The sequence below is a fragment of the Melanostigma gelatinosum genome (assembly GCF_949748355.1).
Source record: "Melanostigma gelatinosum genome assembly, chromosome: 17".
Classification (NCBI taxonomy): domain Eukaryota; kingdom Metazoa; phylum Chordata; class Actinopteri; order Perciformes; family Zoarcidae; genus Melanostigma; species Melanostigma gelatinosum.
The window spans coordinates 21,354,527-21,381,796 of NC_136650.1; the positions used below are offsets into that span (position 1 = coordinate 21,354,527).

The 27,270-nt window shown below is 42.8% G+C and overlaps 3 protein-coding genes across 5 annotated transcripts; 2 read left to right on the top strand and 1 right to left on the bottom strand.

Annotated features, from left to right (window-relative positions):
* Positions 1-1,515: 1,515 nt before the first annotated feature.
* Positions 1,516-4,050, bottom strand: tmem238a (transmembrane protein 238a). Its single transcript, XM_079287727.1, has 3 exons — positions 3,935-4,050; positions 2,261-2,418; positions 1,516-1,852 (listed from the first exon to the last, which is right to left on the bottom strand). The coding sequence occupies exons 2-3, from the start codon at positions 2,409-2,411 to the stop codon at positions 1,689-1,691; spliced, it is 315 nt and encodes a 104-aa protein (XP_079143853.1). The 5' UTR covers positions 2,412-2,418; positions 3,935-4,050; the 3' UTR covers positions 1,516-1,688.
* Positions 4,051-4,457: 407 nt separating this feature from the next.
* LOC306791203 (coiled-coil domain-containing protein 106-like) lies at positions 4,458-8,743 on the top strand (the record flags this gene model as incomplete). Its single annotated transcript, XM_079287837.1, has 7 exons — positions 4,458-4,497; positions 5,215-5,361; positions 6,114-6,305; positions 6,948-7,094; positions 7,201-7,407; positions 7,937-8,097; positions 8,588-8,743. 7 exons carry the CDS (start codon positions 4,458-4,460, stop codon positions 8,741-8,743), a joined length of 1,050 nt encoding a protein of 349 aa, XP_079143963.1.
* A 2,231-nt stretch (positions 8,744-10,974) lies between these two features.
* Positions 10,975-27,264, top strand: cnot3b (CCR4-NOT transcription complex, subunit 3b). Of its 3 annotated transcripts, none has more exons than XM_079287983.1 (20): positions 10,975-11,108; positions 12,420-12,482; positions 14,331-14,398; positions 15,088-15,120; positions 15,547-15,621; positions 16,008-16,097; positions 16,763-16,891; positions 17,295-17,390; positions 18,482-18,604; positions 18,686-18,776; positions 19,019-19,152; positions 19,837-19,893; positions 20,501-21,494; positions 21,572-21,677; positions 21,798-21,945; positions 23,193-23,289; positions 23,621-23,846; positions 25,104-25,236; positions 25,353-25,478; positions 25,713-27,264. In XM_079287983.1, exons 2-20 carry the CDS (start codon positions 12,458-12,460, stop codon positions 25,809-25,811), a joined length of 2,850 nt encoding a protein of 949 aa, XP_079144109.1. In that variant the 5' UTR covers positions 10,975-11,108; positions 12,420-12,457; the 3' UTR covers positions 25,812-27,264. The 3 variants fall into 3 exon arrangements, with proteins under 3 accessions (XP_079144109.1, XP_079144111.1, XP_079144110.1); XM_079287985.1 differs by having other exon boundaries at positions 21,846-21,945; XM_079287984.1 differs by lacking the exon at positions 15,088-15,120.
* Positions 27,265-27,270: the final 6 nt, after the last annotated feature.

The window sequence follows — 27,270 nt, forward strand, 5'->3', positions numbered from 1 at the left end:
GTCAGGAGGCTCTCTGTCTCCACCGACAAAATGCCACTAAAACAGGAAGGAATATGACCAAAATATAAAATAAAATAACTAATAACACAGACAAAAGACTACGAAGAGACACAAAACAACTAAAACGAGACAATAATAGACTGACAACTATGAGAAGGGGCAAAACAACAACAAAGGGACTACAAAGACACACAAGAAGACTACAAAGAGACCAAAACAACTACAAATAGACTCAAAATGACAACAAAAACACTTAACACAGATACAAAGAATTAAAAGAGACAAAATGACAACAGAGACTCACAATGACAATAAAATGAAGGAAAACAATTACAAAATTACTACGAAGACACAAATAACAAAGAGTCACAAAAAGACCACAAAAAGAGAGAAAACGAGAAGAAAGTAGAGGAGGTTGGGCCTTTTGCATGTCTGTGCTCAGGGGTCCACTGTCTCATAATCGGCTCTTGATTTTGATATTTCTTGATTTTTTATTTATGTAACAGATGGACTTAGAGGAATCGGGGTGGGTTTCTGATGGAAACTCACCCCAAGACGTGGGAGGGAGTGATGAGGGAGTGATGAGGGAGGGATGAGGGAGCGCAGAAGAAAGGTGAAGGAAAAACCGAAGCCCCATTCGAGGAGCAGGGAAAGGAAACAGAGTCTCAAACATCGATGAGTCGTTTTCATTGATGCATCAGGCTTCAAAGACGCTCTTCAACAGATTCAGATCAAATCTGACACTGTTCTATTTTACCAATAACTGTTTATTATAAAAAGGAAGTCAGGTTTTTCTTCCCCGACTTTCTTTGTCAACGTTACTTTTCATTTATAATACATTTAAGACATCTCATGACTGTTTCACATGAATATTCCCTACACATTATAATAAAGTCTACTTCATGGTGTTGAAAATGTTTTCTATTTCTTAAGTTTTAATTGTCATCTACACCTAATAACAAAGTCATAAATACTTTGTTTTCATAAATCTGAACATCTCATTTCAAGACACGAGTGCAACAAATCACCATTCGTTCTGTCTGATCTGACATCTGTTCATTCCACAGACGCTGTAACGGATCGAATGACTTGTTTTGGGATTAACTGGTCTGTTACTGTCGAAGAGCAGATTACAATGATCCCACAGCGAGTAATCTATTACTTTGTAGTCTCGGACTTGGCCAGTGTTTTCAGGTGAATCGGGTTACCTGAGCCGTGTGAGAGGGAAACTCAATATATAGGATGTTATATATAGTGAATGTAGAATGATGTATAATCTATGTGTTCCTCTTCAGCCTGTTATTTATCAACATGTGTAATGATAATGACATCTACATATATCAATATTATAATTAATTTTTGTTGTTTGACTTGTTAACTTATTAAAATGTATATATTTATTATATTACTATATTGTTTGTAAATAGAAAATTCATCTTAAATGGTTGAAAATGTAATAAAAACAGACATTTATAGTGCAAATGCATTTATTGAAATCCAACAAGAGACCAGATATAAACACGAAAAAATACTGTTGACAATAAAACATGATGTAACAGAGCTGTGAGTGAAATGTTTCTGAGGTGTACCACGAGGAGTTCGAGTCAGTGTCTGTATCTCAACACTGACCAACACAGGGCGCAGCAGACTTTTATACTGAAAGGTAGTCAGACTTCCTGTCCGTTGGCTCACAGGTGGCCCCTGTACGTGCGGATCTTGCGGCTGATGTTGCGAGCCAGCCGGTCGACGGCGCTGCTGATGTGTCCGAGCTCCCTCTTGGAGGTCAGACCGTCGATGTTTCCGCTGTACCACAGCACCCACCCGGCCAGAGACACCAGCACGAACAGAGCTCCTGTGAACAGACCGGCGGCCGCGTGATCACAATAACATATATAACGTTACAAAGATGTGTTATTTATTTCATGTATTCTATTATTACTTGTTGAAATCAGCTGACAGGACGTAAACGTGGATCCAAGCTCTTTATATTTTGGATTTATTGACATCTCATGTTTGCACTCTTTCTCGCCTAAACTGCAACTGCTGCACAACTATTTCCTTTGATGTCAATAACGTTATATTGTATCGCTTATTGTCTTTTATCAGTCTTTCTTGTGTTTCCTATTTTACTACTGAAAGATCCCACTGAAGTAATAAACCAATAAAGACCGACCAACGACTGCATGTTTTCCTCTTCATTACTTCATGAGTTTGTAACTCATCACATCTACTCCACATCACTGGGGCAGCTGTTTCATACCAGTATAGACCAGCAAGTCTCCAAAGTCCCGCCCTTTGATCTCCAGGGGGGCGAAGACTCCCACCAGCAGAGCGGCTCCTCCCAGTAGATCCATCAACACAGCGAAGGCCAGAGCCAGTTTACAGTGGGAGAGGCCGTCACACAGGCCCATCGTCAACCTGGGGAGGAAGAGAAGAAAGGCTGTTATATTTTAAAAAACATTCAAATGTCCCATTTGTTTCACTGAAATCTGGCTTTTAGAGCTGCAAACACACGTTTTTAGTGTCCACCATATATTAATATGTACGTTTTCCCCGAATGTAGAATAAAATGCTACATTTCCAGGTTTTTCTTGAATGATAATTGTCATTTTCAGCATAAAACACGAGTTTAAATATTCATACTGATTGCTTTATGTATTTGATGTCAGACAAAATCAGCAGCCCAGAAACTGGCAGCTCATTGAAACGAATAGAAATCCATCAAACTTTGTGTTCAGAGAATAAAGCAGATGATTGGAGGAGTAACGGCAGGAAGGAGGTGCTCGTCTTTGTAACAACCTGGATCATAAGATCAATCATTGAACCAGTTTAAAGAAATGTTATGAGTACTTAATGATACATGAATATAATAATACACACAAGTCATTAGTATTATGTGTGGTTTAATCAATGATTGAAATGGTGCAGTGGTGGAATGTACCGTAGTACATTTACACAAGTAGTCTGTTGTATTCAAGTACAGATTTGAGGTACTTTTACTTTCCACAAGTATTTCCTTTTCTTTCTTAATATTGCAATGTTTCTTTGATCATTTAAAAAACAATTTACTTCAAAGTTCATTGCACATGTAAAATCAATAAATAACTAAGAGGCACTAAAATCATCCAGAAAAACAGCTAAACAAAAATCACACACAAAGAGCTTATTAAATATGATATTTTCTTATAAATTAAACGACTGAACAGTTTATACAAGAACAGCTGAAGTGATTTGTTGAATACGAATATGCTCAATATTTCACAGGTACAGCTTCTCAAATGAGGGTTTGTTTATATATTTTGTGCTAACCAAACAATGAATCTCTTAAAGAGAAATAATCATTAGTTAATAGTTAGAAATGAGCTCCAACTACAACAGTAAAGGCCTGTTTATGCATGAGTAATAATAATCTAATATTAATATATAATAGTACGTCACAGGGGACATTTTCTGACTGGCTACTTGAACACTTTTACTGAAGTAACACTTTCAATGCCGCGCTCTTACTTGTGGAGTATTTTTAGTGTGTTGTATTAGTACTTTTACTGAAGTAAATGATCTGAATACTTCCTCCACTGGCCGTACAACCAATATGTAATCAATATTAGCCACCATGTTCATAGCCTCCCAGCTAACGTCACCAAACACCTGCGTGACTCTGTCCAATATTAAGAAGGTTTTCAGGTGGACCAGTGTTCAGTCATGACGTCACCGTCTCTGTGAGTCTTCTAAACAACATTTGATGTTGATTTTATAGTGCGAATAGTCCGACAAATATGAATAATGTAAAAGTTAATTATCATTGAGCTTCATGAACTCAATCACAGCACAAAGCCTCCTCGGGTGAGTCCGTTTTCTGACAAATCAAACAAAACATTGAATTCTACACCATTTATCATATTTATTTACCGGTATATGTTCTTCTTTGACTCACTTGTTGTTGTCCGTCCAGCTGCACACAATCTCAATCGTTCCTGAAGCTCCTCTCGTGCAGCTTTTCTGTGCTTCCGCGTTGTTCACCTTTTCTGCGGACGTCGCCTCCTTCTCCAACCTTACCTGCGCAACAACCCCCCCTCAGGTGATGCGTTTCCGGTCTGGCCCCCCCAGTTCCAACCCGCCAATCGCGAAAGAGCAGCTCGAGACACTTCCGTCTGAGGTGGAGTCATGCAGACAGACAGTAGGCGCTGCTGAGGTGTTTGGACAGAAGTATTATAAGGTGCTTTTTTTTCTGGAGCGAATTAACACGCATCGTTGTGCGCATGTGCGTGGTACACCTGTTGAAGCCACTTAATAATCAGGTAATTGCCGCTGAGGGTGAGGTCGCGCAGGCAGCTGTGTGTCGTTTCAGGCTGTATTACAGAAGTATAACTGGACTCTGGAGACTAATAATAACAAGTCTATCACAGTATTTCAGTGTATTACTGATAAGTGCAGCTCACCTGAACGGACCTTCAGTCATGGACCCTCCGACCAACAGAGACGATGCACACCAGCCAGGTAAGAGCACATTTGAAATGGCGCTCGTGCTACTAACCCACCGACGGGTGCGTTTAAATGACTTTAAGGTGTAATAATGAGCTAAATACCACGTCTGTTCTTAGACCCGACTGTCTTTGTTTGACATTTACAAGATTTAAAAGAGTTGTGGAGCAAACTACTTACTGCCTCTAAACTTCCTCCAAAAAGTCATTCTTATTGATAAGCTAATACATTTTAGTCCACGTTTTTATGACCTAATACCTCATTTAGTTGTACACACTTTAAACGCTGTTTTCTATGTTATGACTATTTTACTGATGTAGATGAATTGCTGTGGACTAGTTTACTGACAACACTTTAGATATTGATTTATTGTTTAACTCTTTTTGATTTTTTTGAAGCTAAAATGCTAAAACATGTTCTGCTTTCAGCTTCTTAAAGATGAAGATTTTGTACAAATTGCTCTGAGGAATTGTGATGGCCAGATTTGCACTGACAACATTATGATCAATTTAATAATTTTAGCCCAAAGATAAACGGACTCATTCAGTGCTCTGTGATGATATTACTAGGAGGAAACCTTTTAATGCTCTAAAGCACGGTGGGAAACCCTGTTTTATGAACTCAAATCAACTAATAAAAGAAGAATGAACAGATGAATTAATAATCAAAATAGTCTTTGGTTGTGGTGGACTTAACTTGCTAATGTTCTGCTGTCTTGTGTGTGATTGTCAGAGGACTACATGCCCCAATCATCCTCCTCCTCATCGTCAGGAGGAGGAGGTCTGTGTCTGGATGCCTATGAGGTCTCCTTCCCTCTGGAGGAGAGCATCGAGAGGCCACCTGCGTATCACCTGGACCAGGGTGAGCAGATGAGAGACGGTACGTCACGTCTACGACACATGAGCACCGCTTTACTTCCAGCGTTTCACCAGTTCCATGAAGCAGCAGCAGCAAGCGGGATAGTTAGTTAATCAGCAGTTAACGGTGTTCATGAGGAGGTCAGTGGATGTTGGAAAGTCTCCCCATTTGAATAGTGTCTGAGATCAATTTAACCCTTAACAAGCATGATAAAACCCCCAGAAATGAAATGGAGTCAAAATGTAAAAGTTCTTCCTTTAAACACACTGTCTTTTATCTAACTTTGAAGAAAGTGATGAAGGATATTGGGAATGTTAAATTACTTTGACAGCACAGTTCTCCAAATCAATATACTTTGTGTGTGTGTGTGTGTGTGTATGTGTATATATATATATATATATATATATATATATATATATATATATATATATATATATATATATATATATATATATATATATATATATATATATATATATATATATATATAATGACAGGTAGATTCAGGGTTTATTTCTGTCTTTTTTGCTTTCCTTTTTTCTAAATACAGGCAAAATATACATAACAAATGTGATGGCATGATAATATAACTTCACGAAAAGAGAAATAATATATATATATATATATATATATATATTATTTATTCCGTCCTGCAGCTCAGCATGTGTTCGCTGTTGTACAACAAGAGCTCATGTGAATCACACCAGCCTCTCCATGTTAGAGTGAAGGGCATTCTCTTGAGACCCGTCTCTCTCGAATGTCTCGTCCTGCAGAGCCCGCGGTGCAGGAGCCTCCTCACTCTCCGTACAGCCCGTTCATCCTGGTCTCGAACCTGCGAGCTCACCTGTACGTCACTCTGGAGAAGAACGCCTGGCTGCAGAGGCACATCGAGGAGCTGGAGGAGGAACGCAACTTCCTGCGCTGTCAGCTGGACCGATTCATCGTCAGCATGAGGGGTCCCGAGGGTGAGGAGTCGGTGAAGACATCTGTTCAGTTTAACGAGATCAACAAGTTAACATGACGGGAACATGCTTAAAACTCTACAACAGGATTCCTCCAAAGAAACTTAATCCATGATAAAAAACAATATTCACATCGTATACTGTATTAATATAGGCAACAGATAATTAAGCAATTAAATGTCATTCATATCCATTAGGAAATATATTGTAAGCAGCTAAAATCGGCACAATATACGTATGAAATAGCCTCTCGTGTCACTTCTGGTTGCAAAAAAACAAGATGGTGACGGCCAAAACTGCCAAACTTGAGGCTTCAAAACAGCAGTGAACAAACCGATGAGTGACACGTATGTAGTGGATACACGTGCAATGATTCCTCTGTAGTTATGTGGAGCAAAAGTATACATTATTTTCAAATAGAAACGCTCAAGTAGAGTTCCAGAAGCAGCCTTCACTGCATTACATTATAGGTGTCGTTTCTACACCATTTAGTTTGTCTGTAAAAGACACACAATGAAACTTAAATCATGTATAACGATGTGTTTTCTGGGTTTCAAGAGTCAGTGAAAAGCTTTGCCCACCATGCTGTTCTTTCTTGTTTGGTATATTAGAGTTGAGTATTGTTGTACTTTCATACGGTGACAGAGTGGTGTGGAGACTCCCAGCGGGGTGTGAAGGTCCAGCCTGCCAGCTCTCCCTCCCCTCCCTCCCCCATGACCACGAGGTCTGGGATGACCCTGAAACGGCTGCAGGGATCAGGATCTCGGACCTGTCGCAGCACTGCCATCCCCGGTGAGCCAATCAACACACCTTATTGTGTTCGAAAAAGATTTAAGTGTCAAATATTACACGGAAATAACTGTTACATTATTTTCCACCTCAACTTTCACGCCTGCAGTGAAGCAGGAGTTTCATCTGGAGGAGGATAAATACTACACCGAGGAAGAGTATGTGGAGGAGGAAGAGGAGGAGGATGAGGAGGAAGACGAGGACTCCTCGGTGGAGAAGGGGTCGAAGAAGAAGGGCCGAGGGCGAGCCAACAGAGAGCCGAGGATGAAGATGAGGAGGATCTTCAGGATCACCCACGGGAGGGAGAGACAGAGAGGTGGGGGCTACGCTATATACTATACTATATACAATACTGTATCGTACTGAACTATACTACATACTATACGAATATACTGTGTACTGTTGTTTAATACACAAAGTTCTTTGTCCTGCTGAAGTCAAACCAGCAGATTTAAAGGGCCACTGTGTAGGATTTAAAGAGATATATTAGCAGAAATGAAATACAATATTCAAAACTATGTTTTCATGATCACCTGAAACTAAGAATTGTTGTGTTTTCGTTAGTTTAAAATGAGTCCCTCATAACTGCATTGGGAGCGGGAGGAGGGATCCGCCATATTGCACCGCCATGTCTCTACAGTAGCCCAGAGCGGCGGTGTGGTTGCAGGTTGCACCACCAGATGACGCCAAATCCTACACACTGTCCCTTTAAGAAATAAAAGCAAGCACCAAAGCATAATTCTGTGTTTGAGTCCAAATGAATCCACATCAACCAACAGCAGTTTATTATGTTCAGTGTTTCCACCCTCCATTTCACCTCCCCTCTCTCTACCTCCTCCTCCCAGTTAAAGACCCAGAGGGGGTCATGATCCGCTACAAGAAGATCCTGACGACCTACCAGCGGGTGAGGAGCATGTCCCGAGCCTTCCAGATCCACGGAGTCGACCGAAACACCATGGCCTCCACCTCCCCCATCGCAGAGCTGCTGCTGATGGCTCCAGAGAAGGTCTGACTTTTTATTTATTTTGTTCCTGTTCATGATAGCCGGCATGTGTCTGGACTGTACAACAGTCAGTCGCCTTCTATTAGGCCAACAAGCTACGCCAATAAAAAAAAAACCCTGTACATTTTAACATGTGTGTAATTCATACGCACTGAAAAATGTGTTGGCGATTGCAACACCGCAGACATTTGCTTGATCCAAAGTTGTAGAATAAAAACAATTACAGACATTAACTTTTGTTTTCTAATCGGCTAAACAAGTTATCCGAAACGCTCAACTGATCCCAATTTCTGTCCTTAAAATGTAATCGGCTCCCTGCTCTTGGTCCTGACTTGGTCTCAACCCCTCAAAGTCTCGGCCCTGTCTTGGTCTTGGCCCTGGCTTGGTCTCGGTTTAGGTGGTCTTGACTGCACCACTGTTATGTTTAAAAAGGTCTGCATCTACCGGATTTAAATGTCCACCAAATCAATGACCGCCTCTGACGTTCCTGCAGGTGGCGGAGGTCGGGGAGTTCGAGGCGTCGAAGGAGAAGCTTTTGGATTACGCCCGGCGGTGCTACAAGACCATGGACGAGCCGACGCACGCCAAGGTCCAGGCCATGAAGAAGACTCACAAGCTGCTGCCGATCTCCTACAGGTTCAGAAACTGACCAACAGGCTGGAGGAGACGGGAGGTTCATCTTTATCCTGAACTGTTCACCTTAAGAAGACGAAGATGTTAAAATGTAATGCCAAATAACAGCATTTATTTAGTTTGAAAACATTTAAGGTTGATTTGTATTTGTGATTTCCTTTTTATTCATCGAGCAGCTGTTGATGTGGGAAGGATTTATTTTTGCTGTAGCTCAGTTGTTGTGAATATTTTCATTCGAGGTTTTCATTCGAAGTTAAAGTTACGTTTTGCTTTTCCTCAGGAATTAACTGGAGTTATACTTTAACTAGAAGACACCAAAGTAATCAGAGTAAATGTGTCATTCTGGACAAAGACTGTTGACTTTGCTCGCGGAGTATTTAGAGACTCCGATGGTTGTTTACTAAGATGACTGGCCTTTTGTTTTGTATCAAAAAGAGATATATATATTTATTTATTTACTTACTTTGTTTGTTTTTGACACAGTTTTTGTAGTGTACGAAATATTATTTTCTAAAATATTTGCTATTGGTAAAAAATTATCATTTGTTTCGTTCATATATTTGGTGCTTTAGTTATGCATTTTATTTATGTTGGCCAGATGTGCGTGCTGATGTTGCAGTTTTGTGAACCGTGTGGTATTAGAAGGTTTGAAATGTTTTATCACAAAAGAAAGTAAATCACTTTAAATGTCTGATTGTTTTGTTTGTTTTTTTACAATCGGGACACGATTCATGAATGATGTAAGTGATGGTATGAATTCAGTTAGTCCAGCATTCAGACCAGTAAATGAGAAATAATACACCACGAGACACTAAACTCCATTTTACGTTTCTACCATTTATCTGCATGCTCTGGTAAAGAAGTTGACTGCGGCAAAATGATTTAATTCTACAACTGACAGAGATTCAACTGATTCATTTAAAGTGACTGAACACAGATTTTACTTGTTGAATGTTTAAGAAATGAGACAGATTTTGCTGAAAATATCTAATTTATAATTGTATGAAGGCTGCAGCGCCCTCCAGTGGAGGGAGAGAGTAATGCAGATGTTATGATAGTTTATGATAACCTGTGATGGCTGGGTCCTGAACGTAGATCAGGGACCTGAAACAGATTTAGCCGAGTCGAGATCCAGAACAGGGGTGGATAACGTTTATTTTTTATTGTGATGCCATTTACAAAAGAATATAAGGAGCCAACAAAAGTAAATGTGCAGTTTTCAAGCAGTTACACTGCAAGAAAATTTGCGTTCATAGACATGAAACATGTATTTTCTATCAAAATAACTGTCCACTCTGTCCTTATTTCTAAATGCCGCCTTTTCCCTATAATGCATTCCTTTAGTTAATAGTGTAATGTTTGGGTACACAAGGATGTCCTTTTTTAGTAAGTACATTGTCCACACAGATTAACGTAGCCTGTATGTAGTCCATATCGGCATCATTAAACGTTTCACAATCTGTGCACAGCAAACAGCCTTTACGTTGTTCTGTATCATCTTCTGGCCACACTGTCACCGTTTTAACATGTGGTTTTATATGTGGGAATTAAGTGGATGGTGTTGTGGTCAGAGTTAGCCAGGGGAGGTTTAGATCTGGCAACATCCATTCATTACACATTCAGGAAAGTCTGGGTTATTTTCATAATAAAATACAAACAGAGAGAAACACATTAGGATCTGATAGTAAAATAATAAGGAGCAATAATAAATCAAACACTTAATTTATTGTATATAAATTCAAATTTTTACTTGATTTCATCGTGTTTTTTATTTATTACTTATTTTATTAAATTTAAAGAAAACATTTAAAAAATAATTCGTATAACTTGAATTGTATAATTCATTTTTATTATATTAAACAAATTGGTCTGTGATGATAAAAACACAGTAAACTAGAGTCAATGTTGACCTCTAAGCAATCAATTTCATGGTACGAAATGATTTAGACAACGGATTTGTCACCGTTCTTGGTTGTGTTATTATAAATAAAGTTGAGTTTAAAAAAAATGTACACGGAGGGGCGTGACACAACTCAGTTTAACCTTTCACCTTAACAAACAGTCCAATCAGAGCAGGATCTATCCCGGAAGTAGTAAAAACCAAGCTTCTCGTGACCGACAGCAAGCCTCGACGAATAAGAGTACGGGAGCGGACAGCCATGGACCAATCACAGACGAGCTGGGCGGGACTTGTGTCCAACAGGGCATCGGAAGGAGGAGGTGTTCCTGGCAGCCATCTTGGATGTGCGGAGTGATTGTTTAAGCGAGAAGAATTGACATTATATTTTTTTTAAAGGAAAAAACAGCCTTTGTACTGAATCGTTGAAGATTTGCCGGAGTGTGGCGACCGAGGGAAGACATCGCAGCTCGGTAAAATCCAGGTAAATAAATCGCAGACTCAAAGGTGATGCATTTATGAGCCTTCCCCCACCTCTTTCCAAATTGTGTCTCACACATCAGATAGAAGCTGCAGCTCTGCACACTGACAACACATCAACGCGTGTGTTTACCGTTAAAAAGACCAAACAGGCGCACACATCTGCGTCCAGATGTGTGCGCCTGCTAGGTAAAGTAACACTAACGCAAAGCTAGACTTTGGGTTTAGTCTGTTAAAAAAAAGTAATGTTCATCCAACCTATGAAATAACCCGAACATGCACGTGAGCTCGGTGTCAGACTTTAAATTACTCAAATATGTCTTAGTTTCTAAAGCTACGTTTAATTTATCTAAATAATATAGTTAATCTGACATAGTAGATAATTCCCGGTCAGTGGATCAAGTCACACACGTATCATAAATAATCTAAAATAATATTTAAAGTGTGTGGGTGCATTTAAAATGTAGTAGAGGTTTTATCTGGGTCAAATATTTAAAAACGAAACATTCCTTTGTTGTATATTGTTGTCAATGTTATTGATCACGTTGATCACCCAGAGGTGGGTTTTATATGAACAACGTTTTCTTTATTTAAACATATATATGTATATATATATATATATATATATATATATCTGGGCTTTATGTGAACAGTAGAGGTGAAGTACAAGAGAGGGGAGATAATAATACAGAAGCACCATTCATACAGGAGGTGTAGTTCAAAGTGCTTTACAACAAAGAGGATACATATTAACAGGCACACTTGAAAACAAGTACAAATACAACATGGTAATATATGTATATACATTTACACATACACAAGACAAAGCTAATATTGGTCTTTACTAGTAGAACACTCAGTACAATGTTAAACATTTATACAAATATATATTATGTGGTAAACTGCAGTAGAAAAATTCACACAGAAAAAAACACAAACGTCAAGATAGAGACCGTCGTCGGTGCTCCATTCTTTTTTTTATTTTAGTGTTATTTGAAGTGAAGGTGTTTGTCGGGTTTGTGTAGGGTTGTTGAAAAACATTTGAGTGAGATGTACACATGATCAGCTGATGTGCATTCCTGGAAATTACTCTTTGAACGTCACAGATTAAAGAAACGAGTATAAAAGTATCCAAGGGAGGATGTTTCTTTTAGTCCCAGTCAACGCCTGTCGGGACATTTTGGAGGGTAAAGGTTCCATCATCAGGGATTCACTTGTTCAACATGTTCATTTGTGTAATAATGTGCACTTTCCCTGTTTTAATTAAACCAATAAACGCACATGTAAACAGTTTTTTGTGTCTCGTTTCCTGCAGTGAAAGACGGCATGAAGACATCATCCTAGTCATCAGTCATGGCCGATAAAAGGAAACTTCAAGGTGAGATCGTGTGTGTGTCCCATCAAAACACCTGAACTCATGCAAAGCAGGACTTGTTGTGGTCTGATCAGGTTCCAGGTGGGTTGAGGTTTACCACAAAGTAAACAAGGTAATGCAGGAAGAGCCACAATTTACATTTCCGTGATCTGAAAGTCCCTCTGATGGCATCCACCCCCGTCTGTCACTGTAAGGAGGTTCAAACACCAGATGCAAACATGTGCACGGCTTTAGTGAGATCACACCTACTGCTGCTTTGTTCTGTTATGGTACCCGCAGTGGAGAAACAAAAACAACTTTTGGTTTCACGCTGCTCGGTTGACAAGAGAAGCAGGGATGTAAACAGAAGTCACCAGCAGCTTGTTCCCCGGGTCGTCCTGTCGGCTTACAGTCGGGTATACGTGTGCTTTTGGTTTCTGTAAATTCAGCTCAAACATGATGGATCTACCGGAGCTCTTTGTCACCTTTTACCTTCTCAAAGAAGAACAGAAGAACAAACACTGAACAGGACGCTGTTCATTTTGTTATTCTCAGGTTTCCAGTGCGAGTGTCCGTCTCTCTTTCCTGCTGACTAGATCCCAAAGTGACTTCATCAAATGTCTCATATCGTCCGACCAACGGTCCAAAATACAGTCGTGCGCCGTTCACTGTCACGTTAGACAAAAGAAAAGAAGATTTAAGAACCTGGAACCAAACTTTTGGAGTTTTTGCTTTAACAAAAAGATTAAAAAGCGATTCATTGGATAACTGCTAAACAACTCCGACAACTAGTCTCACATCTGTCCCTCATTCTGTTACAGGTGATTAAAACACGCTGTGGCTTCTTTGTATTTCTGTAAACTGATCAAAACCATCTCGGGCGAGTCAGACGAGCACTTACAAAGAACATGAGTTAGATATGTAAACAATTAGAAACATAAAACGTGTTTTCATACAGACTACGGCGTTCTTTTGTTGCTCATCTTTCATCGAGGCAGTGTGTTACTCCCTCTACCGCTTTTTATTCACCTTCACCACAGTAGGCTGGAGATTCTTTTACGTTCCCTTTATTACGTCTCGACAAAGTCGTGTCCAGCGGGTGGCTTCTCCTTCTTCTTCTCCCTCTTCTTCTCATTCTCCTCCTCCTCCTTCTTCTTCTTCTCCCTCTTCTTCTTCTTCTTCTTCTTCTTCTTCTTCTTCTTCTTCTTCTTCTTCTTCTTCTTCTTCTTCTTCTCCTCCTCCTCCTCCTCCTCCTCCTCCTCCTCCTCCTCCTCCTCCTCCTCCTTCTTCAAACCGGCAGCAGATGTCAGCAACTGTTGCCCAACTCAGACCGTAAATAACTGCACAAATTAATGACGACAGATATTTTCCCCCAATTAGTTTCATGTTTCCTGCTCAGACTGCAGTCACGTGGCCGCGAGTGTCCGCTTTGGATCAGATGCAAGAGAACAAATCATTCCAATTCAGGAACTAAAAGAGAACGTGTCACATGTGCTTTTGTTTTTCTGAGTGCCACACAGTGCGGTGGGTTTGTATGTGTGTGTGTGTGTGTTTGTGTGTGGGTGGGTTTCTGTGCATGTGGGTATGATATGGGTTTATGTGTGTGTGTGTGTGTGTGTGTGAGACATAAGAGGCCGGTTGTGTTACCTGCGTTACTTTGCCGCGTAGAACCTCTCAAGCCTGGAACCTGGAATGACTTTTAAAATGTGTTTTCTGTTTTTTCTCCAGATAATCCGTTAAATCTGCTCCTTCCTGTTGCGATGTTTGTATTCTCTTTTAACGTGATCAGTTTTGCTTCTGTAATTGTTAATCCTGCTCCTCCTGCTCCTCTCGTCTCCTCTTGCTCCTCTCGTCTCCTCTCGTCTCCTCCAGGTGAAATAGATCGATGTCTGAAAAAAGTAGCGGAAGGAGTTGAACAGTTTGAAGACATTTGGCAAAAGGTGAGGAAGGATATAAACTACAGTTTGTTTAGATTGCAAGAAAATAGTCCCATTGCTATTTGCCAGAGACTTTTTTAAGTCTGATCCACAGTCTAAGATGTAATAATATAAAAAACTCAAATGGTTTGAAACTGGAATCTGTAAAATGTCCGAAAACTGTGACAAACTACAGAATAACAGAGTAAAGAGAAGCTGCGACCAGAGAACTGTGGCATTAGAAATAACTCCAGACGTTAATCACAGCTATTGTTGACTATTGTTCCAGCCTCTAATTGTTATTATTTGTGTTTATTATTGGGGAGTAAATGCAGACAGAATGATGTTACTGAGAGTAGGATTTAGAGAAGTGAACGACGTCTCTTCGTGAAACATGTCAGTGTTTTTAAACTGTTTATTTTCCTGCATTCTTTGAATTGATTTCCATTTTCTGCCTCTTGAGTTTCTGTCGTTAGCCGAGACGAAGGCCTCCGCAGCCACAGCAGTCCTTTAGAGGAGCGGGCGTCCCACTTCCTTCACTATACCCCCGATTATTGTGCTGCTGTGGTTGTAATGCTGATCGTTAACGAGTCCTGTTCTACCATCATTTGTATCATGTTTTTTAATAATCCATCTTGTCTCATGTTTGTCTTTTTTTCCGTGATTAATTGTGACTTTTTGCTTCTGCAACGAACATGAAATTTCCACCACAGAGATCAGTAGAGTTGCACAAAGCTAAAACAAATGTAAGTGTGCATTTAAAAAAAATGATACAACTAATAAACTGTACTTTTTTTATAAAGTGTGTATTTATTTGCATATAGTGTGTATCTTTTTTAACTGGCTTTTAATTTTATATATATATATATATATATATATATATATAAATATATATAAATATATATATATATATATATATATATAAATAAAAGCTGATTCTGAGAGTATGTACCTGTACAAATGACAATAAATCTAATTTAATCCACAATACTTTGTTTACAGGCCGGCAAAACTTGTCACATATATTGACAAGTATATTAATACGTATACTTATTAATTCATGTATTCTGTGCAGTATTTTCAGAATATATTTATAAAAACAGACATTTGCTGTATTGTTCTGTGTTTTGACCGGCACTTGTTTGACGCTGTCGTTTGTTTTCCCTCCTCAGCTTCACAACGCAGCCAACGCCAACCAGAAGGAGAAATATGAAGCAGACCTCAAGAAGGAGATTAAAAAGCTTCAGGTAAACACAGAGAGATCCAGATCACCGGTCAACACCGGCTGTAGAAAGAGTCTCAACATTAGCCAATCAGCAAGTGGGACAGAAACAGCCAGATGTTGAGCGGTTGAGGTGTGATGTGTTTCAGGTTTGGTCTCTGAAAGAGGATGAGAGGACATTGATTGTTTGCTGTTGTGATACTGTTTAACCTGCCCAGAAGTGTGTGTGTGTGTGTGTGTGTGTTACCATGAGGACCAAACTCCAAGCCAAGCCTGTTTGCTGCGTGTACAACACTCAAGTTCACCATCCATGACTGTTGAGGATGAGTCTCTGCATGCTTTCACTGATGTATCTGCATCTCTCGCTCTCTCCCTCCCCCCCACCCTCTTCTTCTTCTTCTTCTTCTTCAGCGTCTTCGAGACCAGATCAAGACGTGGGTTGCATCCAACGAGATCAAAGACAAAAGGCAGCTAGTAGAGAACCGCAAACTGATAGAAACGGTGAGTAGGACCCGTCGCGGTGGCTACAGCAGTGACTGGAGGACGGTGTTTGTTCTGAACTCTGGAAAGTCTTCAAAAGGCTTTTAAAAAATTGGATTTGACAAAGTCCAGGTCTTTCTGGATGATGATGAATGACTTTTGACTCGTGTAGGGAGATTAAAAAGCTCTTTAAGTGACATATTGGGTCATAAGTTACGAGTTTACCTTCATTTATCTGCAAATACTGGACTTTCAGGAGTGAATGTAGCTACCAGGAGATTCTGATGGAAGCATCACAATCTACCGAGTGTTTACGCCGAGATACAGATGTAGGACGTCACGTGACAGTTCAGGGCCTGACTACAGGTCGGCTGTGAAGAGGCTCTAACATCCCAGTTCTGCTCTGCTGAGTGGGCTTCTAATGGCTCCTCTGGTGCCAGACTTCCATTCATTGTTGCCACTTCTCCCAATTTACAGCTCCGTCATTGTTAAGATTATTTAAGAACAGAAGAATGAACAAAGAACTGTGATTTCCTCTGTTTTCTACGTATCTTTTATAGTGTAAAACAATCTGTGGTGTGTTTCCTGCTCATAGAATAAAGATTATTCATAGTATATTGATCAACAAGTAGAGCTTTATTTTAAACATGCTGTGTTTGTCTCTTTGTCTTTGTGTCTGTCTGCAGCAAATGGAGCGGTTCAAAATAGTGGAGAGAGAAACCAAGACGAAGGCGTACTCTAAAGAAGGGCTGGGTCTGGCCCAGAAGGTGGACCCGGCCCAGAAGGAGAAGGAGGAGGTCGGCACGTGGCTGACGGTGAGTAACGTTGTCTCAAAATGTTCCTAAATACAAGTCGACTCTGGTCCATACTCGGCGTTAATTTGTCTGCTGATGGGAACGTTTGTTATATTTTGTTTTAAACTAAATCTGGAAGTGAAAGTGGGAATAAAAGTGGAACCGAAAGCAAAATGAAGAGAAACCAACATCTCAACTTTCAGAAAAACTCATTAACCGCTGACATTAACGCATCAGAGAGTAAGACGGTACTTATATTTAGAGGATGAAATGTTGGAATATAATGAAAAGTCTTCAAATCTCTTATTTTTGTCCAAAACTCTGAGTTTTTCGGTTCACGCGAGATAAAGAAAAAGGGTTTTAGATGAGAAGTGGAACAGCTCGTCGTCACACCGTCAACCGTTTGTTCCTCTCTCTCCTCCAGAACACGATCGACACGTTGAACATGCAGGTGGACCAGTTTGAGAGCGAAGTGGAGTCTCTCTCAGTGCAGACGAGGAAAAAGAAAGGAGACAAAGAGGTCTGTCTGTCCTCACCCTCTCATCCATTCACTCTGCTGTTAATCCTGCTTCCTGGTATTTGCTCTCTTCTTGGTCCTCAGATAGTGATTCCTTCATGTATCTCCTGATGAGGATAACCTTCTTTCACTACTCCTCTACGGGGCCTTTTTACAGAAAGACGTTTCTTCTCCAACTGCTCCCTTGACGGGCACTGTTTTGCACGTCAACATATTTTATGAATGAGGTTTTCGTTCTGTATTCCAGAGGAGTTGCTGCTGACGCGGCGCTTCTGATCTCTGCACCGTTAAACTCCATCAGTTGGTCAGTTGGAGTCGGTGGATGGAAAAGCTTGTTGCTAAAAAATAAAAAGTCCAAAAGCAGCGAGAACTAAATCTTTAAAGTTTGTTTTGTTTTGGCTTTAAGTTCCGAACAAAAGCATTTCATCCTGCATGAGATGGTTAATTCAGTGCGGTTCTCTCCTCAGCACTTGAAGTTTAAATGTACCCTCATAGATCCTTTATGCACTCAGCATCCCACACATTAAAATGCATTGTGATGAAAGGCATTGGTGTGTTCCACGCTGCAGCCTCTAAAGTGGTCCTCCCTGCGTTATAATCGCATCAGATCAGCCGGTGACCCCCCGTGTTGCTCTTGTTTGTTCTCTTTATCCAAATATCTCTGAGAAGAACACAGTGAGACCCTCAAACACAGGAAGGAACAGAAAACACGCATGACATTTGAAGTGCTTCAGAGCATTAATTAAATATTGAAATCAGAAGTGGTGCTGTGCCTGTTGTATGATGCATAACGTCATGAAGTGCACATGTACCGGCAGCTGCTGCGCCTTTCACTCCTGCACTGTGTGTTTAAAATTTTAATACGTTTCTCGGAAACCAGTTTTTTTCAATGAATAATTGATTTAAATTAGTTTGTGCTTAGCATTGGACCAATAAAAACGTGTTTGTGCCATAAATGTAATATCTGAACTCACTACATTACAGCTGCTGTAGGTTGTTTCATCATTTCATCCGCTAAAAGATAATGATAACCAACACCAGAATCATCTGTCCCCCCCTGTATCCACACCCCCCACCTTGCCCACTCTTCACAGGACCGGATTGAGGAGCTGAAGAAGTTCATTGAGAAGCATCGGCACCACATCCGGATGCTGGAGACCATACTGAGGATGCTGGACAACGACTCGATTCAGGTGGACTCCATCAGGAAGATCAAGGTAGGCTGGTGTCTTCAGAAGACTTGTTGCTCGTAGACGCATCTCATTTAATATCTGACATTCCTTCTGTCTTTTCTAAAGGATGACGTGGAGTATTATCTAGACTCGTCGCAGGATCCGGACTTTGAGGAGAACGAGTTTCTGTACGACGACCTGGACCTGGATGACATCCGTAAGTTGAGTTTGCTTCGTTTGTTTGCAGCAAAGTTCAGGTTCAGCCACAAGAGAAAGAAACGTTTATTCACAGATGTGCAGGTAGAGCGAAGGAGATTCGGCTTCTGTTGAAGAAAAAAAGCATTTCAAGAGTTGAATAACTGCAGACGCTGTCATCCACACCACGGCGTGATGATCCAAAACAGGGAGCATGTTGTGACCCTCGCTGAACTCTTCTCTGTGTCTCTGATGAACCTTCAGCTCAGACGCTGGTCGCCACCTCCCCGCCGGGGAACTCTCAATTGGAGGACGAGATCTTCCAGAACTCGAGCAGCACACCGAACTCCACCACCTCGTCTTCACCCATCCCGCCGTCGCCGGCCACTTGCACTACGGTATGAAACCAACGCGAGAGAATTAACCCCCGAACTATTGTCCATCGGCACGAAGTGTTGGGGTTTTCATGGGATCACATTAACGTCAAATAGTAGTAAAGTGATCATCAGGCTGAAACCGTTCCACACATTGACAACTTCTCTTTTCTCTCTTCACTGAAAAGTAGAAATCCTTTAAAGAATTACAAGTTGTTGCGTTCAATATCTGAAATATAAGCGTGAGATAATTGCCATCGTCGTGCCCCGTCATCTGCTGTCATTGTCTGCTCTACTGCCATTATATCCTCCGCCTGCAGTGAGAGCAGCTATTAGGTGTGTGTGTGTGTGTGCGTGCGCGCGTGCGCGTGTGTGTGTGTGTGTGTGTGTGTGTGTGTGTGTGTGTGTGTGCGTGGGTTGGGTGGGTGGAAGGCGTGGTTTTGTTAAATGCTGCTGGCAGAAGGTTGGCATTAAAAGGGAACGTAAAGGATGGGCTGTAGAGTTCATTTAACTTTTTGAATGAACCACAGAGTTTTATTCCGGGGATTTGAACCCACAACCTTCTGGTCACGAGCGCTTTAGAGAAAAAAAATGGAAATCCGCGTGAATTTGGCTTCTTTCAGTTTTCTTAGTTTCTTGTTTTTATACCCACTGACCATGAACTTTGTTTTTTGTTTTGTGGCTTAATGTTCATTTGTGTTTTTTCAGGAGAACTCAGAAGATGACAAGAAGAGAGGACGTTCAACGGACAGTGAAGTCGGTCAGGTGAGTCTCAACATCACGTCTGCGTCTCAGAAACACAGAAGTCTTCATGAAAACCATGAACGTAATCATGACGAGGAGTTATGTGACTGAACTCTGATAGTCCTTTAATTTAGTCAGCAATAAAAACAGGCAATAATTTGCTGCTTCAAGCTTCTAAATTGAGATATTCTTGCTTTTCCTCAGTTTCAAATTCATATCAATTCTATATTTTTGGGGGTTTAGACGGTCGTTGGGACCAAATCAGTGATTTAAAGTCGTCACCTCAGCGTCGAGACGTGTGATTCACATTTACAACTTGTTTCATTTCATGGAGCAATTACTCATTTAATACAAATGTATTGATCGATATATACATAATTAAAGGGTCCTAATATACTAATAATGTGCTATGATATACTATACTTCTTTTTATTGTTATTAGTTTTGAAGTGATTTTTGATACTTTGTCTATGCCACTGATATCTATATATGTGTGTGTGTGTGTGTGTGTGTCTATATATACACATACACACTAGTAAACCTTTTAGCCTGAGTCGAACATACTGTACATTTGAAATGATTACATAATATCACAGCCGGCACTTATACCTTCTTACTTCTTTTCCAGTCGCCTGTGAAGAACGGGAACCCCTCTTCCTCGTTATCCTCATCCTCCTCCTCCTCTTCTTCCTCCTCCTCCTCCTCCTCTTCCTCCTCCTCCTCCGTCTCTGGACTGACCTCATCCTCGCTCGTCTCCGTCGCGACCATCGCCGGAGGAGGGCTCGGCGGCTCCGGGTGCAGCAGTCACCTGGGCAGCCTGGGGGGTCTCCTCTCCAACACGTCCGCCGGCAGCTACAGCAACGCCACCCAGCAGCCGCCGCACCCGTCGGCTCAGCAGCAGCAGCAACAGCAACAGGCCAAAAACTTAGTCAGCGCCTCCTCCTCGGCTCCCATCTCCATCCCCATGGCCTCCACCAACAGCCACCTGTCCTCCTCTTCTCCCCCCAACGCCATCACGCAGGGGCTCTTCACCTCCATGTCCCAGACTCAGGCTCTGTCCGGGTCCACGCCGACCTCCAACAGCCTGGGTCTCAGCCTGGGGCTCTCGCTGGTGAAAGGCGGCATGATGTCCGGCTCCATGACCTCCAGCCCGATGTCCGGGAGCCTCGGCCTGTCGGGGATGAGCAACATGGCGAGCTTCCTGTCCGGCTCCACCCCGGCACCTTACGCTCAGGCGGCCGCCTCGGGAGCGATCGGCTCCGGCCTGCCGGGCTCTCTGGGCGGCGTCGGCATCAACCCCACGACGACCAACAGCTCGGCGGGCTCCATCGGCAGCGGGAGCATCACAGTCGGCGGGCCGACGTCCTCGACCGGAGGTCTGCTGGGCCCGGCGCCGGGGCTGACCGGCACCGGGATGCTGGGTCTGAGCTCCGGTCAGTCGGGGATGCACGGCTCCTCCCTGATGTCGCTGAGCCCAGTAGGAGGGCTGGCGCCGGGTAGCGGAGTGGGAGTCATCGGCAGCAACGGGGGCGGCTCGGGAACGGGAGGCAGCGGCGTGCTGGGCGGAGGCCTGTCTCTCTCCGTCAGGCCGTCCGGCCAGCAGAAGCAGAACGGCAGCTCCAGTGAGTATCCGACCGGACGACCGTCGCTCCACACACCGTCCTTGATATTCAGCTCTGTGTGTCTTCCCTGTTAACAGGTTACAGCGCTGTGTTGGCAGACAGCTCAATAGACTCCGCCCTCACCAGTGCCAGCCAATCACAAATCAGCCAGTCCTTGTCCTTGACCTCCCAAGCCAATCAGCCGTGAGTATAATGTGGCGGATTACCAGTCAAGTATCGTGACCAAAACATTGTGTTTTCTTTGTATTTGTATCTCTTTATGTTTGTTCATCCTCTCCCATCATTCTCTCCCCGTCCCCCCAGTAAGGACACTGGTCCCAGCTTACTGGGCTCTATTTGTTTGTCGTCCAGCTCCCCGTCGGCGGCGTTCTACAGCGAGGCCAAATCGGTGAGCGGCGGCAGCCTGCTGAACGGGCCGCTGTCCTACTCGCAGTCCTCCGACAGCATCAAGGTGAGAAAAAGACATTTCAGATGTTTTCTAAATCGAAATAAGACCGACTGGAGTCCGACCGTTTAACGGTCTTACGCCAAAGAATCCGTTTGGTTTCTTTAAAAAGATTTAATATCCTAAATCTCCACAGACTGTTAATTTGCACACAAACACACTCAAAGCAGTTGTTTTTTTGCTTCCACTATGATTTAATTAATTCAGTGAAATCCAAGCAGGGATTGTTATTGTTATTGTTATGGTCTCCTTATGGTTTGTAGTTCAGCCTAAATCCACTGCCAATGGTTAGTTCTGACAAAAGAGAATAATAATAAACAACAACAACATGGAACTGATGACGCTCAGCAGACTGTCGTGGGTTTGTTTAACCGTCAGTGTGAAATAAAGTTTTACTAACGATCGATGTCGCCCGATAATCAGTAAAAATATGCGATCGTGATTTATGCTTTCTGTTCCCCGATCTCTGATAATGTTTATAAACTTCATAAACAACCAAAGCCGTGTTTATTATGACAGGAGGAGAGCTATTAACGTTAGCAGCACCGCTAACGAATGAAGGTTCCCTTCAGGTACATTGTGATGCCTTCAGGCTCTGCTCAGTGAAAATGAGTACTGGCTGAAGGTAAATTATTACGTTATCGCGATGTGTTGACATGTCATCTCGTAGATGTCGAGATGTTTTCACAACAACAGTTTACACTAAGAATACATCATTAAAACTACTAATGACAAGCTTTGTTTCAATCAATAAAAATACAATCTTTTATTTCCTCATCATTTGAATCGTGCGATTCTATAAAGAGACAACATTAGAGATGACGAACAAAGGAAAACATTTAGAGAAGTTTGAATGATTTTTGGAGTCCTGTAGACCAGCTGCTATAATCAAACCAAACAAAAACACAATCTGTATCACCAACAATCAACAATATGTAGCAAATCAACGTGATCAGGGATCTCTAAAGGTTCAGCATAATCAAAGCAAACAGGATGCACAGTTGAGAGATCAACAGAGAAGTCTTAATGCTTGTGAACAGGGATGCACGTCATGGATTTAATCTAGTTTAAATGACGTGAAGGAGCGTCTCTGAGTGGAGGGGACAGGAGCAAACAAACCATAAAGAAAAAGTGATTTGCATGACAGTGTTATCACTGGTACGATAACTGTACACACACACACACACACACACACACACAGAGAGTCCGGTAGAATCTGTTTTCCCATGAGTCTCCTTGTCGGTCCTCATCAGCCCCACGAGCCTCTGAGCAGCCTGAAGTCCATGGCCGAGCGAGCAGCACTCAGCTCAGGGATGGAGGGAGACGTGCCCTCCCTGCACCTCACCCCAGGTAACGCACGCACACACACACACGCACACACACGCACGCACACACATGCACGCACACACACACACACCTTGAATAAAAGGAGGTAGAGGGTTGCCACAGAGCAGAAATAGACAGGCTGTAGTTTAATGGAACAAAATGTCATCTCACCTCCCACTCTCAGCCTCCTCTGAACAAAAACCTGCTGCTGATATTATCAGCCCTGACTCAACTTCTCTCTCTTTGTCTCTCTAACTCCAAATCCCTCCCCCCTTCACCTCCTCTCTCGCTCCCCTACATCCTCTACTTCCTCCTCCACCACCACCATCATCTCTCTCTGTCTTCTTCCTTCAAGTCTCCGTCTCCCGTCTCTCTTCAGACATCTTTCCCAGCAGCGGCGTGGTCTCCTCGGGCCCCCCGTCGGCGCCTCAGCTCTCGCTGTCGGAGGTCAGCATCCCGCCGTCATTGGGGGTCTGCCCGCTGGGGCCGGTCCCCCTGTCCAAAGACCAGCTCTACCAACAGGCCATGGAGGAGGCGGCGTGGACTCACATGCCCCACCCGTCCGACTCCGAGAGAATCAGGTGCGCTGAAATGTTCAGGGATAATAAAATCAAACAACTGGAAACAAACATCGTCGAGAAAACGTTTACGTCCGATTGTTGAACTTCCTGGTTCAGATTCTGCAGCTTTTTCTTTGTCATCCAGCTTAAATCCGAGTCAAAGCTCTAAACTCACTTATTTAACACAAGGAATACTGTGCACATAAACTCCACTGGCTGTTTTATGTGTGTGGTACTTTCTAATACTCCGAGTAATGCAGATGGTTCTGGTCCTGTATCTACGCTGCTGTAATCCCACACAGGTACTGACATTTAAATACAAACACTCAAACCCTCCAACACACATACACATTGTTCCGTATATGTTCTTTTATTTGAAGTACTTATATTGCGACATGAGGAGTGTGTTGGTTCTTCCTGCTGGTTCGTGGGTCGGTCATTAACTCGGGTACGCTCTGACCCGACGAACGTCGAGAGGAAAGAAAAGTGCTGAAACTCCACCGAGTGAATTATCCGCCGTGTGCTCCAACGGGGAGCTGAACGCGTGCGGCCGACTAATGGATCCGGTAATTGGTCCCAAAACGTTCATCAGACACATTCGATACGCCCGACCGATAATTAATGAGCGCGTGGCTTTGGATCAGCACAGGAGTGGTTTATGGTTGTTGGATGGTTTGTTTAATATCTATCTGTGGTCTGTTTCATAATCATGATTCACAGATCTCATCGTAAGACTGGAAGATCACTCCTGATCTCTGGTTACCGTTCTGAATATTGTGGAGCGGCAGAGACGTCACAACCTACACGTCATAAAATAAATACTTAACAAAACATCTTTGTTTGGTACGAATCCAGAAAAAAATCGACTGTTTTTCAATGAAAATTAAAATAATAACGCAAAAAATTATAATTTCCTGTAATACAGCAAATCATATCGCAATTTCAACATCAGTCAAAATAAAAGCCTTAAAAACAAATCTGTGGGGGTTTACCAGGTTGGAGCCCACTCTGCTACATCAGCAAAACTGTCCTCGTTTGAGTTGCATTGTGGGAAATGTAGGTGCCACGTTTTGACCGTGAAGAAGAATGCGTGGATTGAAAATCCTCTCTTACTGTTGAACATGGAACTCATTCAAGAGTTACGGAATGAAGCTTTTATTCTGACGATCACTGATGGGACCCGTTCATCTACATCCTCATCAGTCGTTTGTTTTCACTGTTGGTAGAGTTTCTGGTCCCTCTAACCCCCCCCCCCCCCCCCCCCTGTGGACGTTGCAGGCAGTACCTGATGAGGAACCCCTGCCCCACCCTGCCTTTCCACAACCAGGTGCCACCGCCTCACTCCGACACTGTAGAGTTCTACCAGAGGCTTTCCACAGAAACCCTCTTCTTCATCTTTTACTACCTGGAGGTAAGCAGCTGGTTCATAGTCTGAATCTGTAGATCACAGTTAGATCATGCACCAGAACCAAAACCCTATCTGCTGCATGTGTGTCCCACCAATGAAACTCTTCCTCTTCCCTGCAGGGCACTAAGGCCCAGTATCTGGCAGCCAAAGCCCTGAAGAAGCAGTCCTGGAGGTTCCACACCAAGTACATGATGTGGTTTCAGAGGCACGAAGAACCCAAGACCATCACGGACGAGTTTGAGCAGGTCAGCCTCACGTCTCCCCCCCTCACGGGAGAAAGATGTGATGAACCACAAATCTATTTTAGGAATCTGAATGAAGTCTTTCGTCAACGTATAAATGTATCCCTGCACGTTATCGGCTCCATTTTCACTCCATGTGAAAAGGAAAACAAGTGGCGGCAGATTCTGCATTTCAGACCCTAGAACCTACTCGTCCTCGTGTCTCTGAAGAATGTTTGTTTGTTGTTGGTTCTCAAGGGAACGTACATTTACTTCGACTATGAGAAATGGGGCCAGCGGAAGAAGGAAGGCTTCACGTTTGAGTACCGGTACCTAGAAGACCGAGACCTCCAGTGACCTGCAGCCGGACGGACGGATGAACGGACAGGGGGGGGGGGGCAAACTGATGAAGACGGCTGCTGACATTCCTGGCTTCAACCTTGCCTCGTTGGTGGAGGGGGTGAGCGGGTGACCCTTCCCTTCAACCCTCCCTCGTCACCCTCACCCCGGCAGTGATTGCTCCTCCCACCCTGTCATCCTTCATCCTCCTTCCTCTTCTTCCTCTTTCTCCCTCATCTCCATAATCAGGCCTGTTTTCTTTTTCCCATCTTTTCCTGAACTGGAACTTTCTTTATATCAAGACTCTGGTTTGTTTTGGCAGATAAAACACACACACACACACACACCTTATAATCAGACTATCATGAGCTTTTCCCCCTCGGTGTTATCTCCGTATGTTGGCTATAAAAATCGTTTATTTAGCCCCTTAAGAACCAAAGACAGTTGGTTAATCACAGTACACACACACACACACTGCTGTGTCGGTGCTCCATGTCTGGACTCGAGTGTAGAATGTGGCTTTATTTTGGTAAATCCAGCGTCGGACGGGATGTGAACTGACTCGAGGTCAGCTGCAGGAACTCAGCGACCCGTAACCTGTAAGAACCGGTGACGTGGAGGCTCTGCCTGGTTTATTCTCTGTATGATACAAACCGGAAGGCTTTGGACATACGCTCAGATTATTAGGTACGCTCAGGTGAACGGAGGCAAAACCTCCTCTAATACAGATCTGGACATTTGTATGCATTGTATCATTGTGTTCAGTGGTGGGACAGACGATAGAGAATGTGCTGATGTGAACTTAATTATTAGGACTCACTCGCTCTGTAGCGTCATTTCACGAAAGCTCCTCGTTACTTCGTGGGTAAAACAACAGCTCGCTGCCGGAAACGTTTGGAAATTTTGAAATGTAATTTAAACTGTTAACAAAAGAGAATGCAGAACGAGAGAAGAGCTGAACTTCCATAAACCTCCACATCATCAAACATTCGTTCCCCCCAAAGCCATCGGCTACGACTTCAGCTACGCTCGTTAAGTTCCCGCTCTAAACCAACCAAAGGAGCGACCTAAAAGTGGCTGGTTTGTTATTTCAGTTTGTGAATCCTCCAGCCGTTTTCGTGGTGTAAAAAGAAGCCGCCCTGCCTCCTCTCATGGAGCCGCGGCGGAGGAGGAGTGTGACAACACAGCCGGAGTGGTGTTGGTAGTAACCGCCTTTCACCTGGTGGGCAGTGTTGCGTCACCGCACCGTCGGAGGGAACGGGTCGCACTCAAAGTACAGAACTTTAGGCGTTGGCCCGTCGAGCTTTCACAAGTCATGTTTGGTAAAGATTAATTGTGATCTTGCCCAGCGAGGCGGACGAGAAGATCGATAAAACTCTCACGTCTGCACGTTCACTATGAAGCGCCAGCCAGTTAGCTTAGCATAAAGAGGAAACAGCTAGCCTGGCTCTGTCCAAAGGCCACAGAATTATCTTCA